A 15,602-nucleotide genomic window follows, 5' to 3' on the forward strand; every position below is an offset into this window, starting at 1 on the left:
TAAACCCTGGCCCATAACAACTCGAATCACTCTGCATATGAGGTTCATCGCTCTGTATTCTCATAAAACAGTCCCAAGGTGCCGAAAACTCCTGCCATTTTTCACTATGGAAGGACCTGCATATTTGCACAATATGTCACTAATTTTTCACACTACTTTGCTTCCTTTTTCCACAAATCAAGGCAAACATGAGCTCAGCCTTTTTTCTTCTCGTGTTTTGCAATACCCCCAGCTCTAACTTTGCTGTTGCAGCGTAATTATTGAGTTTGTTTCGGGCGGAGCATGAGGCAAGCTGCTCTCCAAAGCTGTTTTCTTTGGATGCCTCGATGATTTTCTGTTCCTCCGGTGCCTGCAACCGTTGTTTGGCTCCCCCCGTCACCAACTTCCGCGTAGCGACGATTTTGATTATTTATTTTTCTTTTTAGGTGCCTACAAACGCTTTTCTGCTTGTGTGAGACCACCTCTCTAAAGTTATGACTAGTTCTTTCCAGTTCTACAGTAGCCTAAAATAGTAATCCTTGAACTAAGCTGGAATAAATTGCAAAGCTAGGGTGAGGACAGATGATTGAAAGACTTGAGGATGGGATGCAGATTTTAAATTCAATGTGTTGGGAGAACAGGGAGCCAATGGAGTCAGTAAGGACTGTATAACGGTTGAATGGATTTAGATCGGGGTTGTCAGGTTTTGGTCAACTTGGATGTTATGGAGGATGGGAGGCCAGGAAACAGAACACTACAGAAATCCTGTCCAGAGGTGACTTCAAAAGGCACAGAGGCTTCAGTGCCAAGGTAGATCTTGGGGTAGGAAATGCAGGAATACTCATCCTTTGTAATGGATAGGATTCCTGGACCATTGGGACCGGTTCTTGGGAGGTGGGACCTGTACAAACTGGACGGGTTACACCTGGGCAGGACTGAAACTGATGTCCCAGGGAGGCTATTTGCTAGAGCTGTTGGGGAGTGTTTAAACTAATGCGGAAGGGGGATGGGAACCGATGCAGGAAGTCGGAAGGTAGTAAAACAGGGACAGAAACAAAAGGCAGTAAGGGGGAAAGTGTAAGGCAGAGAAGCCATAGTCAAAAATCATAAATGGCGACAGTACAAGGTACAGTGACTGAGGGGAGCTCAGTGAATTGGCCCAGTAATACGAAAAGGAATAAAATGGGAAGTAAAAACAGAAATGGAAAGCGACACGGCAGATTGTTACATGAAGATATGGGTTCAACAACAAGGAAAATTAGAAGAAAAGTGAAGAGAAAATATAACTTAGGAGAGGTTACTGATCGAGGTGTTAAGATTCAAAACAGAGGTATAAAAGCCAACATAAGTGTACTTTACCTGAATGCTCATAGTATTCGGAATAAGGTAAATGAATTGATGGCGCAAATCATCGTGAATGACTATGATTTAGTGGCCATTACTGAAACATGGTTAAAGGATGGTCACGACTGGGAGTTAAATATCCAAGGGTATCAAACTATTCGGAAGGACTGAGTGGATGGTAAGAGAGGTGGTGTAGCTCTGTTATTTAAGCATGACATCCGGGCAATAGTAAGGGATGACATCGGTGCTATGGAGGATAAGGTTGAATCCATTTGGGTGGAAATCAGGAATAGTAAGGCAAAAAAGTCACTGATAGGAGTAGTCTATAGGCCACCAAGTACTAACATTATGGTGGGGCAGGCAATAAACAAAGAAATAACTGATGCATGTAGAAATAGTACAGGAGTTATCATGGGTGATTTTAATATACATGTCGATTGGTTTAACCAGGTCGGTCAAGGCAGCCTCGAGGAGGACTTTATAGGATGTATCCGTGATAGTTTCCTAGAACAGTATGTTTTGGAACCTACGAGGGAACAAGCAGTCCTAGATCTGGTCCCGCGTAATGAGACAGGATTGATTAATGATCTCATAGTTAGGGATCCTCTCGGAAGGAGCGATCACAATATGGTGGAATTGGAGGGTGAGAAGGTAAAATCAAACACTAGTGTTTTGTGCTTAAACAAAGGAGATTACAATGGGATGAGAGAAGAGCTAGCCAAGGTAGACTGGGAGCAAAGACTTTATGGTGAAACAGTTGAGGAACAGTGGAGAACCTTCCAAGCGATTTTTCACAGTGCTCAGCAAAGGTTTATACCAACAAAAAGGAAGGACGGTAGAAAGAGGGAAAATCAACCGTGGATATCTAAGGAAATAAGGGAGAGTACCAAATTGAAGGAAAAAGCATACAAAATGGCAAAGATTAGTGGGAGACAAGAGGACTGGGAAATCTTTCGTAAGATAGATTGTGAGAATAAACTTGCTCAGAATATAAAAACAGATAGTAAAAGTTTCTACAAATATATAAAACAAAAAGAGTGGCTAAGGTAAATATTGGTCCTTTAGAGGATGAGAAGGGAGATTTAATAATGGGAGATGAGGAAATGGCTGAGGAACTGAACGTGTTTTTTGGGTCGGTCTTCACAGTGGAAGACACAAATAACATGCCAGTGACTGATGGAACTGAGGCTATGACAGGTGAGGACCTAGAGATGATTGTTATCACTAAGGAGGTAGTGATGGGCAAGCTCATGGGGCTAAAGGTAGACCAGTCTCCTGGCCCTGATGGGATGCATCCCAGAATGCTAAAAGAGATGGCGAGGGAAATTGCAAGTGCACTAGTGATAATTTACCAAAACTCACTAGACTCTGGGGTGGGCCCGGCGGATTGGAAATTAGCAAACCTGACACCACTGTTTAAAAAAAAGGAGGTTGGCAGAAAGTGGGTAATTATAGAACATAACAGCGCAGTACAGGCCCTTCGGCCCTCAATGTTGCGCCGACCTGTGAAATCACTCTAAAGCCCATTTACACTATTCCCTTATCATCCATATGTCTATCTAATGACCATTTGAATACCCTTAGTGTTGGCGAGTCCACTACTGTTGCAGGCAGGGCATTCCACACCCTTACTACTCTCTGCGTAAAGAACCTACCTCTGACGTCTGTCTTATATCTATCTCCCCTCAATTTAAAGCTATGTCCCCTCGTGCTAGACATCACCATCCGAGGAAAAAGGCTCTCACTGTCCACCCTATCCAATCCTCTGATCATCTTGTATGCCTCAATTAAGTCACCTCTTAACCTTCTTCTCTCTAATGAAAACAGCCTCAAGTCCCTCAGCCTTTCCTCATAAGATCTTCCCTCCATACCAGGCAACATTCTGGTAAATCTCCGCTGCACCCTTTCCAATGCTTCCACATCTTTCCTATAATGCGGTGAGCAGAATTGCACGCAATACTCCAAATGCAGCCGCACCAGAGTTTTGTACAGCTGCAACATGATCTCATGGCTCCGAAATTCAATCCCCCTACCAATAAAAGCTTCCTTCATACCAATATAGGCCAGTTAGCTTAACTTTGGTAGTAGAGAAGATGCTGGAATCTATCATCAAGGAAGAAATAATGAGGCATCTGGATGGAAATTGTCCCATTTAGTGGAATTCTTTGAGGACATTACCAGTGCGGTAGATAACGGGGAGCCAATGGATGTGGTATATCTGGATTTCCAGAAAGCTTTTGACAAGGTGCCATACAAAAGGTTGCTTTATGGGTGAAGTAGTAGCATGGATAGAGGATTGGTTAATTAATAGAAAGCAAAGAGTGGGGATTAATGGGTGTTTCTCTGGTTGGCAATCAGTAGATAGTGGTGTCCCTCAGGGATCAATGTTGGGCCAACAATTGTTAACAATTTACATAGATGATTTGGAGTTGGGGACCAAGTGCAATGTGTCCAAGTTTGCAGACGACACTAAGATGAGTGGTAAAGCATAATGTGCAGAGGATACCGGAAGTCTGCAGAGGGATTTGGATAGGTTAAGTGAATGGGCTAGGGTCTGGCAGATGGAATACAATGTTGACAAATGTGAGGTTATCCATTTTGGTAGGAATAACAGCAAAACCGATTATTATTTAAATGATAAAATATTAAAACATGCTGCTGTGCAGAGAGACCTGGGTGTGCTAGTGCATGAGTCGCAAAAAGTTGGTTTACAGGTGCAACAGGTGATTGAGAAGGCAAATGGAATTTTGTCCTTCATTGCTAGAGGAATGGAGTTTAAGACGAGGGAGGTTATGCTGCAATTGTATAAGGTGTTAGTGAGGCCGCACCTGGAGTATAGTGTTCAGTTTTGGTCTCCTTACCTGAGGAAGAACGTACTGGCGCTGGAGGGTGTGCAGAGGATATTGACTAGGTTAATCCCAGAGCTGAAGGGGTTGGATTACAAGGAGAGGTTGAGTAGACTGGGACTGTACTCGTTGGAATTTAGAAGGATGCGGGGGGGGGGATCTTATAGAAACATAAAATTATGAAGGGAATAGATAGGATAGATGCAAGCAGGTTGTTTCCACTGGCGGGTGAAAGCAGAACTAGGGGGCATAGCCTCAAAATAAGGGGAAGTAGATTTAGGATTGAGCTTAGGAGGAACTTCTTCACCCAAAGGATTGTGAATCTATGGAATTCCTTGCCCAGTGAAGCAGTTGAAGTTCCTTCATTAAATGTGTTTAAGATAAAGATAGATAGTTTTTTGAAGAATAAAGGGATTAAGGGTTATGGTGTTCGGGCCGGAAAGTGGAGCTGAATCCACAAAAGATCAGCCATGATCTCATTGAGGGGCCCAGATGGCCTATGTCTGCTCCGAGCTCTTATGTTATGTTCTTATATGAGCAGGATCAGACTGGCCAGAGAGGGGCATGGAATAGGACTGTCAATATTCCAGGATTATGCTGCAGTCTTCAGTGACTAATCTCCATGACATCACTGCAAACAGCCTTTGAGAAACAGCATGAGGGCATTAAAACAGTTCTTTATTAGTTTTATAAATATCTGACATGAGGGGGAATAAAGGATGCTGACAGCAGGAGGGAATCATTTGATCGGATAACAATGAGCCTGTTCACGTTCTGAACGGCCTCAGAAGGAAGTGCACCACCATAATGGGAGATGTTGGTCGACCAATGGTGGGCCAGCGAGGGTGGGGCAGTTGGTAATCATGTGAGTTGGCAACCCAAGCATAGGTTCGGTGGCAAGGGAGCGAAGTTACTGGTACTGTGTACATTCCCTTGGCCGCAGAAAAATACTTTTCACTGTACTTTGGTACATGTGACAATAAACATCAATATCATTATGTAGAAACCAAAAACGATGATAACTGTAGCCTGCCACTGATTCCACACAAATCGAGACACCTAACCCGTGCTGAAACTCAGTGATTTACAATACAAAATTGTTAACCTACCTTCAGAAACTCCCACAAGGGAAACTGGACCAGAGAAAAGGGAATCTGTAAGTGAAAAACAAGGAGGTCAGCAAGTTCAGAACTATTTTTAAAACATGTTTTGTGAGAGTCTCCTGCCCTTGTTCTCCCAGTTAATTGAGGTAGCAGGTTTAGAAGGTGCTGTCAAAGGAACGGCAGTGCACCGTGTAGATGGTACACACCTGTAACAAACAGGAGCAGGGTTCTTTTAATCAACCCTAACTTTCCTCACCACCTGTCCATAAACAGAACAATGTTTTTGATGTTCTTCATTGCGGCAGCGTAATTCCCAACCCCCCGATTTTGGTGCAATATCATTTTCTATTACTAAACCCACAGTAAATTGTGGTGAACTCAAAACGTGGAAAGGAGGGTCGCAACAACACCCCCCGCATTCATACAGTGAATAGAGGGATTGAGATAGTGGGTGCAGTTTAACCAAATGGGAACAAAGTCCCATAGCAAACGCGTTTAGCCGTGTGTTTCCCGGCACTTGCAGCACCAAGAAACACTTGGCTATATAATGGCACTCACATTAAATAAGGGGCCTCGGGGGGGAGGCCACACATAGCCCCGTTTCTACACCGAGGAACTCAGTGTAGCGAAAGATGGGGAAGTCTTTTTGAAATGGAGCCCCAATCTCCGAAGCACCCGACGCGGATCTGACCCCCCCAACGGCATCCCCCCACCGCACAACATCCGCGCTGGGTACTCCTGGACCAATCGCCAGCACACAAAATGAAAGCTTAGTACATTGGCAGTGCCAACATGGCCCCCTGGCAGTGCCCTGCCATCTGGCAGTGCCACCTGGGCACCTTGGAAGTGCCAGGCTGGGACCCAGGGCGCACTGCCAGGGTACCACCCTGCCCAAAGGGCATTCACCTGGGGTGCCTCTGATCCCCTGGGAGACCCCCACGAGTAGTGTTCAGTCTGGTCCACACGGATGATCCCAGGAATGGTAGGCCTAACATACGATGAACGTCTGAGGATCCTGGGATTATATTCATTGGAGTTTAGGAGGTTGAGGGGAGATCGAATAGAAACTTACAAGATAATGAATGGCTTAGATAGTGTGGATGTCGGGAAGTTGTTTCCATTAGCAGGGGAGACTAGGACCCGGGGGTACAGCCTTAGAATAAAAAGGAGTCACTTTAGAACAGAGATGAGGAGAAATTTCTTCAGCCAGAGAGTGGTGGGTCTGTGGAATTCATTGCCACAGAGGGCGGTGGAGGCCGGGACGTTGAGTGTCTTTAAGACAGAAGTTGATAAATTCTTGATTTCTCGAGGAATTAAGGGCTATGGAGAGAGAGCGGGTAAATGGAGTTGAAATCAGCCATGATTGAATGGCGGAGTGGACTCGATGGCCGAATGGCCTTACTTCCGCTCCTATGTCTTATGGTCTTATGGTCCCCGTTTCTGGGGACCAGTGCTGAATGGCGCTCGCGCAAGGTCTCGGAGATGAAGGGATTGATCCCAAGCCCTCGGGTGCCTCAGGATACTGCATGTAAGAGTGAGACTAGCTGTCTTGCTCCAATAAGCAGATTTGCTAAAAAGTGATCCCGCCCACAATGGGCGGAATTTACATCGCAACATCGCGCAAGATCGCATTCGATATTGCAAGACATTGCGAGTCGGGTAAATCCTGGGAGCAGGGTCTCCAGTTTTTATTGGCCATGCGGCACCAAGGCGAGCTGCCTTTCAGGCGCAGCATGGCCACTGGATCGTGCCCAAGGTTTTACAGTGAAGGGACCACAGAGAAATAAACATAATTTGACAGGGTTCCAGAGTCCAGAATCCATCAATCTGAGTTGAATCAAAACACAGTGTTTGAGGCGAAGGGACAACACATTGACCCATTGAGACATTCAATTCTTCTTGAAGTTAATCACATGTTGAATTATTACTTCATGAAGTACACTAAAATGTATTCTCTATTAATTCAATGCTCAAAGAAAAACTTATTACAATGCATAATATCATAATTTAACATTGACGGTCACATTAAGTATATTTGTCAACTTTGCATTATAGTCAGTGGAAAAAACATCATTTAAGAAATACTGTTCATTATCTACAACAGCAAATAGCTAGCAGTGCAGTTGAAGCTTCAATTTAATCTCAGGGGCCGGCGACTATTCATGAACCACAGGAGCATTTATGTCACCTCAATCCCTTGATTGAATTACTCGCAACTTACTGCCAATTATTATCCGATACCTCGGTCAGTCATGCAAAATATTGATCCGTGTGTGCTTCGCAGCTACCAATCATAACTCGAAAATAACCTGTCCAATATGATGATTACTACAGTTAATGCAGTAACAACCATGTAACACTGAGCTCTCCCGACTTAATGACAAACTCCAAACATACAACGCCATTTAAGAGGTTTTGTTACAGTCTACTCCAGAAGGCAACAGAGCAAGCTAAAAGCGTTTTGGGAGCACGTCATCCTTAGCCTAATTAAACTTGTTCTTTCTGTCATGACTAATACATGAGAGGAATCTGCTTCAGTATTCTAGCAGAAGTGTGCTTGACAGACACCTGCCACCGCACAATTATTATCAGCACAGACAGGAAACGGGAGTGAGAAGAAATCAATGCCATTGCTGTACACAGATCTGACAAAATGAAATCTCGGAGGATGTTTGTCATCTTTGATAGAAAGCATTCTCTCCAGGGACATCCTGACGTTTCACGGGAAAGGTCAGCTTTGGTCTCCTTTGCGAAATGCTTGCAATTCAAGTGTGCTTAGAATATGCTGTTGTACTGTTGAACTCAACATAGAAAAGATTTTTTTCTTATTCATTTGAGTTAAACGAGGATGCATTTCTAAAAACAAGCGTCAGGTCACCTTGAAAGAGCTTTGATTGTCAGTGGTAAATAGGTCATTTCAACTTAGTTAAGAAACCTGTCAACACCAATTTTCGAGGTGCATTCTTGGGCTCAGATCTAAATTGGAACAAAAAAATGTTGTTTAACCGATCGTTTGGTTTGAATTGATTCCGTGGCTTGCTGGTATTTTTTCACTTGTGGGAACCAGCAAAGACAAATGGGATATATTCCTCATTATCACGTAAATGTGTAAGAAATTGCAGAGAAAAATAGAAGATCCAAAGGACACCTTGGACATTAGCACACAAAGTGTAAAATCTGAGGCTGTAGCAGGTAAACTTTGAACACTGATACAAGAGCAGAATGTTCTGGATGCTGGATATTTTGAAAGGATAACACTGCTGGAAAGGCTCAGCAGGTCAGGCTGCATATATTGAGGGAGAAAGAAAGCTAAAGCTTCAGATCAATGGTGTTTTGTCAGAAATTTCAACACTGTTCTTTCACGTTGTCACTTGTTTTCAGGTGAATAGTTCTAATCTTGTTCCAAGTCAGGGGCGAGTCAGGACTGAATTAGATTCAGGCTCTTCCTCAATTGGCTGAGAAGTAGGAGCCTGGCAATTGATGGAGTAACTCTCCTCTAGCGTGGTTTATTAGGAACAATTTTGAGATAGGTCGCTGAAATAAAAGCAAAATACATACTGCAGACACTGGGAATCCGAAATAAAAACAGAAAGCGCTGAAAACACTCAGCAGGCCTGGCAGCATCTGTGGAGTGAAGCAGTGTTAACGTTTCGAGATAAAATTCTGCAGGAGTCACATTTGGACTCGAAACATTAACTCTGTTTCTCCCTCCACAGCTCATGCCAAGTATCTCCAAAGCTTTCTGTTTTTATTTGGGACTGGTCACTGTTTGTCTCCTAAGCACAGTAAGAAGTTTGACAACACCAGGTTAAAGTCCAACAGGTTTGTTTCGATGTCACTAGCTTTCGGAGCGCTGCTCCTTCCTCAGGTGCTAGAAGCCCCCCCACCCAAATTAGGATGCCTCAAGAGAAGGGGCAAGGGAAAACAAGTAGAGGTAACAACATGAACTTCAACTATTTGGCTGTTTATTGACCAAACATTTAACGTACCAAGTGGGATACATAGCCAAGCATATGGGCAGCGAAACACCTTTGTAAGCAGTATACAATTTCTTTGAGGAAAATCCAATATTCCACGGGAAATTGTTTATGAGCTCATTTCCAGCAGAAATTTGAAGGGTTCCTTTTGTACTGACACACAAGCAACCTGGCAGTCTAATCTAAATTCCATAAATGCTGAAAAGACGATTTACTGCATTTTTTAATTAAAATAACACGAATATACCACTTAGTAAAAAACCTCCATCAGCATATTTAATCACATTAGCTGTTTAGTTTCTTGGCATAATTCTTTGTGCTTACAGTAAATCCAATTTTATTTTGAAGAACAATCTTCAGAGCTCACACAGAAAACATGGATCAAATTGAGTGAATTATTTTGTTACTTTTATCCAAAAGACACAATATAATTGACTACTTTGACAGCTGGCGCTGAATAGATAGGGAGCACAGAGTCAGAACAGACATTTGTGATCAGGCTTGCTAGTTTTAGTTTGATGTTACCTTTATGATTTCAACAGCATGCTTTAAAAGTTTGGTCACCTTATCCCACTAACTTGATGCCTTTCATTATGGGTACAAATTAGTTCTCACCAGGGAGTCGAAATTAGAGGCCATAAATATAATAAATCGAATAGGGAATTCAAGTGTAAATTCTTTACCCAGAGATCAATTAGAATGAGGAATCCGCTACCATATGGAATAGAACAGATGCAGTTAAGGAAAAGCAAGATTAAAAAGCTGACGGTGAAAAGATTAGCAGTTTATGTTGATATGGTGAAGTGAAGAGGGATGGCAGGAGGCTCACAGGCAATGGCATTGACCAGTTGAGACAAATGGTCAGTTTCTATCCTGTACACCCCAATTTGTTCCATAAAAATGGAATTATATTTTAACAGCATTTGACATACTAGTAGCAGGTCAAACTTTTTTTCCCCCAAGGCAGCCACCTAAAACAGTTGTTAAGCACCTTAAGTATGTTAATGACGAGCTTAATGGCTATTGAAGGGCCTTACTCAGAAACTGGGCCTGTCGGAATCCGATCTGTTTTCGAGATATACATGTGGCCCAGTTAATAATTTTTTTGTTCACTTTATTGTGAACCCGGGGAGCAAACATGCTTTCAACAGCCATTGCCAGGTCCCTCTCACATAATCGTCATCCCCTTCCCTCCTTACTCCTCTCCCCCCTGTTGTGTTATGTATTCTGGGCTAACACAGGCTGCAACTCGATGCAGCTTTGACCAAAAGATACTCCAGACGTTGAAGTAAGTTCAATGTGATTTATTGAACCATTAGCACAGTTCTCTATGAGTTCGACTCTCCTGCTAATCTTGCTTTAGTAACTCAGTCTAACTAACCAGTCTGCTCTAAGCCACGTGGTGGGTGTGATGCTTCTGATTTGCCTCTGTCCTACTCTCTAAGTGTCGCCTGTGGAGAGAGACAGAGCATGTGTGCCCTGTCCTTGTATATGGGTTGTGTAATGCCCCCTTGTGGTAGAGTCACCTCTGGATGTTTTGACTGCCCGTTGGTCGTGTCCTATTCTATGTGTTCATTAGCTGTATGTCTGAATGTCATGCTATCTCTGGTGCTCCCTCTAGTGTTTACTTAGTCGTAGTGTATTTACATTAACCCCTTGTGTATTTACAGTGATGCATATCACCACATCCCCCTTTTTTCATGTTACATGTTTTCTGTACAGTGTTAAAAAAAATTGAACAAAAACAGGTAAATAAGTGATGACATGTACAAGTTATGATGACTATGATGACGATACAAGATCAAAGAATAGTTATGATGACATTGAGGATTATACAATACCAAATAATAGTTATGATGACGTTGGGGATTATACAATACCAAATAATAGTTATGATGACGTTGAGGATTATACAATACCAAATAATAGTTATGAGACCAAAGTTCATGAATTTATATGGTCGCGTGGATTTCTTGTGCTGTTATGGAAGTGTCGATGTTGATATTGTCATTCCCTTTTGAACGCAGTCAGTGTCCTGGTGTTTACGCAACCAAGAAGTCATCAGGAGGTGTTCAAATGGTCAAATCACTTCATTGTCTGAGGCGGACTCTTTTTTTTAATGCTTGTGGTAGCGTAGCCACGTAAAATGGCTGTGTTCCGATTAATCTGGCCAAAACCCAGTTTAAAATGGCTAACCCGAAAGACTGCTGGGAAAAGCAGCTAAGAAGACACAAGCAGGCAGCTGCAGACAGTATTGCATATTCGGCTCTGGGAAGTTAGCCCAGATCGATACTCAGGGCTATCAACAGCCCATCAACCCAGGTATTTGCAGTTGTATTCAGGACTGTTTGCAGCCCATCTATTCAGACATCCACAGTTAAATCGGCTATCCCCGGGAACAATTGCAACATATTAGCAATTGAATACCGGGCCAGACCTGTCGGCGCCTGCAGTGGCCGAAACAAAGACAGGTGAGCGACCACCCCCCCGATCGAGGAATCGCCTCACCATTGGACACATCGACCCCAGAGATTGGGGACAGATCCAATCACTTGGGACTCAGGGTCAAGGGCCGCCCCGGGAGGCGGGAAGCCCCTGGGCCCTATAAAAGTGAGGGTCCAAGTTCAGATCTCTCTCTCTCTCCTCTTCACCTGCTCGAGACCTTCGCAAGAACAGCAACCGGCAACAGTAAGTTTGAATCCAGCGATCGCTATCCGGTAGAGACACCTAGCCACCGACCTGTAGCAGCCTTTTGAATCTCGCGGGCCTGATCTGATTGGACAAGCCATTCGTTTCCCTGACCTGGTGGGCTCTTCCTAAATTAAGTATTGGCCAGTAGTGATAGGTTTATTATACAGAAAGTAGTATTAGGGTATTAATATTGTTTGTTGTATATAATAAATGACCGTTGTTTTAATCCTTACTAAGAGGTGTGCTGTATTATTAATCATAACCTGAACTTGAACCACGTGGCGGTATCATAAAGATACCTGGCGACTCGTGAGCAAAGGTGACGTAATCAGAGCCAATAGACTAAGGCTAAAAAGAGCAACATAATTGGAGACATCCCGACGGGACCCGACTTAGAAGTGGAAAACCACTCCGGGAGAACCCCAACATTTTGAATTAGAATCCAATCGGAAACAAAAAAAAAAAAACCACAAGTGTTCAAGTGGTTCTGGTTAAGAATTCACAATTCGGAAGTATGTATATGCATGCGTAACTAACAGGGTTATAAGGCAAAACTGATAGATTTTTTGTTGCATCAAAACTATCGGCAGTTGGTATTTCGGAAATTAGCGCAAGCCGTACCCGCATCTACCACACCACCTTAGCCCCCTGTTCCAAATTCGAACGTAACGAGCAGATAAGAGAGAGCCATGCAGGCAATGCAAGCGATGCAGCGCCTCATGAACCCCGAAGATTTTGCTGTCGCACCAGTCAGCAGCGTAGGAGCAGGACAGTGTCCCGTTTGGGAAGTGGAAATCTGCAAAATTCTGCAGGGCAAAGGATGGCCCATGTGGAAGGATTTCTGCAATAACGACGACTCAGGTCCTGGAAGTATAGGGCATACTTGGTGGGAGAACCTGAGTGAGATCCACAAAAAGACTTTAGCAAAAGCGCGCAAGCCGATTGTGTCCTGTCTGGCACAATTGCGAGGCACAGAGGAGGTCGTCAGGACGCTCCACAAGGAAATAGAAGGCAGACATCGGGTGAGTAAAATCGATGTATGCGAAACTGAGAAAGAGAACCTGGAATTAAAAGGGAAATTAGCAGCAAAGGATGAAGAGGTGGCTGACGCCAAACAGGGTCACCAATCTTGTCTGGCGCACTTGAGTAGTTTCCAGTCACAATATGAAAAGGCTTATCAGGACCTGCAGCGTGCAGTCCTGGTAAAGAAAGAAACAGAAAACCAGTTAGAGATGCTCCAGAAACAATGCAGTGATCTCAAGGCAGCCCTGAGAGCACTCCACGCTGCAACCACGGAACAAAGGCAGAGTACTTTGGACCATGCAAAGTGCCGAAAGCAGATTGCAGACTTGAAAGCACTGCTTTCTGTCCAAAAGGGATTTCAAGAAACCTTTGGGGAAAGTTTAGACCAGGAAGACGGCCCTGATTGGGAAGAATTGTAAGAGACAGCGCAGAGATATGTTCAGGGAGCATGTGCGCAGGGAAAACCCCAAAGGAGGAAAGCACCCCCACCCTCCACACAACAGATAATACAGGCTCCCATGAACCCTGTAACAACCCACCACACCGCCACAGCAGACGAGGAGGAGGTCTTATATTCCACCCCCCTCACAGTGACCCAATTACGGGACGCGTGTGCCAAAATCACACCGTTCCTCCCCGCTTCAAACCCACACCATTTCTTTGCCACCGTCAAACACCAGGCGACCTTACACGGCCTGGATGAGAAAGAGCAGGTAAAGCTCACGGTCCTCAGCTTAGACCCATTGGTCACAGCAGCCCTTCCCGACCCACAGAATGTAGGAGGAGGCACCCTTGCAGAAATGCAGGCCGCCATCCTGGATGCGATCGGGTACAACCGGGGCGACCCCGTAGACAGTCTGAATAAATGCAGACAGAAAAAGTCTGAACACCCCACAGCGTTCGCAGGACGCTTGTGGATTAATTTTGAAGCCGTTTTCGGCAACGTAGATCGTGCCCATTTGTCCCCAGACAATATGGCCAAGTGGACCCACACCCTTATCTCCCATGCCACGGAAGCAGGACAGAATGCCTGTAGTAATTATGACCCCTCGGAGGAGGCTCATAATGAGAAGTGGGTGGTCAAAAGATTGTCCTGCGTTTGGGAACAAGCGGCTCACGGCAAATCAGCAACTAGAACCCCCGAGGAAAACCAAGCCGCCGCAGACGTGCAGGCAGTAAGAACCACTCTTCACAACCCCGCCTGGGTAAACGAGGGAAAGAACAGCCCCCCAGCCAAACCGCAAGAGTGCTACAATTGCGGACAATTGGGACATTTTGCTAGAGAATGCAATGGCCCTAAAAAAACCACAGAGAGCCCAACAGACAGGTACTCTCGATAAGAAAAAGGCAGAGCCCATAGCGACCGAGAACTGAGGTGTCCGCATGATGATTTAAAGGAGACACTTGGTGAAAAGTGTTGTCCTTCCTGATGGAACCTGCAGAATGTTTTACGTTGTCTGTCTGTTTGTTAAATGTTGTTCGTCCTACAGGAGAATGTTCTCACCGCCCCACACCCATTCACCTGAACTTTTTAGCTCTTTTCCAATAGTACAAGCCAGACGCTTGTTCAGCGATACCAACTTGTCCACAGATACCTGGTCACCAGACCAGACGCCCATTCAGAGGAACTAGCTTTTCAGCTGATACCTGGTCACCAGACCAGACGCCCGATCGTAGCTACTCTTCTGATTTGATGGTAGAATCAGAACAGTAGCCCCACCATGACTACATTTTTGTCCGTTCTTTGGTCGCTCAGGCAGTGGAGAAACGGCGTGAGACCCGCCCTGCCTGGGGACCCGCCCCGTTGGTCAAAAGCGCTCGGGTAGGGAAGATACGGTATTGGTAGCCGTCCTACCCGGGGACTCCACCCAAGTCTTACCCGTCGCGGCCCACACGCACCTCATTCGACCTTTTCTTTCAAAAACAGGTTTCTTTTATTTAGGCAACCTTTGGGTTGCTGCCACATGCTATTTACATCCTGGAACATTTGGATGATAAACCTCGCACTGGTCCACCATTGGGAAGTGTGCCGTGTCCAAACATTTGTTTTGAAAAAAAAAAAAATGGGGGGAGAGTCACATACTGTGACCAATTATAAGGGTTTAATTGGCCCCAAGAAGGACAGACACACTAACACACCAGATATTAAACCAAAGTATTTACACACACTACGCTTGTCTTACAGAACTCCAGAAGCTCCAAGTCCGGAGAAAACCAGCGAACACAGGAAAAGGAAAGACAGCCATGAGGACTCCTTTCATCGTGCTCAACACTCTTTTGACAAACTTTTGGTTGCGCGGGAACGCGGACCCCATCACTCCAAATCCCTTTACTGTTAACACTTCACGGCCCAGTAGTACAGAGGGCCCAGTCACCAACCACGCTGCATTATCCTGGTGTGCCAAGTTCATAACTTGGTACTCCTTATCGTACATCATTGAGGCACTGTTGGCATTGGCTATACTCAGTTGTGTAGTACAGACCACGCGCCTCCGCAATTGGAAAAGGAGAGCGTACCGCGCTCGAACCCCGGTCTATCGGATCCGATCCCCGATATTCGGCTATGACCAGACCCCAGACCCCCGCGACATATGAATAATAAAACATGCACTGGCAGTTTTTCTCCTGTAAATAAAAAG

The 15,602-nt window shown here is 44.7% G+C and overlaps 1 protein-coding gene across 2 annotated transcripts in view; it reads right to left on the bottom strand.

Moving 5' to 3' along the window:
- slc25a26 (solute carrier family 25 member 26) overlaps positions 1-15,602 on the bottom strand; it is a 361,771-nt gene that overhangs the window by 89,797 nt on the left and 256,372 nt on the right. For both annotated transcript variants that reach the window (XM_072472312.1, XM_072472311.1), the window contains exon 6: positions 5,279-5,323. In XM_072472312.1, coding sequence (XP_072328413.1) covers positions 5,279-5,323 — 45 coding nt within the window. The remainder of the gene's footprint in view (positions 1-5,278; positions 5,324-15,602) is intronic.

This window comes from Scyliorhinus torazame, chromosome 13 (assembly GCF_047496885.1).
Source record: "Scyliorhinus torazame isolate Kashiwa2021f chromosome 13, sScyTor2.1, whole genome shotgun sequence".
Taxonomy (NCBI): domain Eukaryota; kingdom Metazoa; phylum Chordata; class Chondrichthyes; order Carcharhiniformes; family Scyliorhinidae; genus Scyliorhinus; species Scyliorhinus torazame.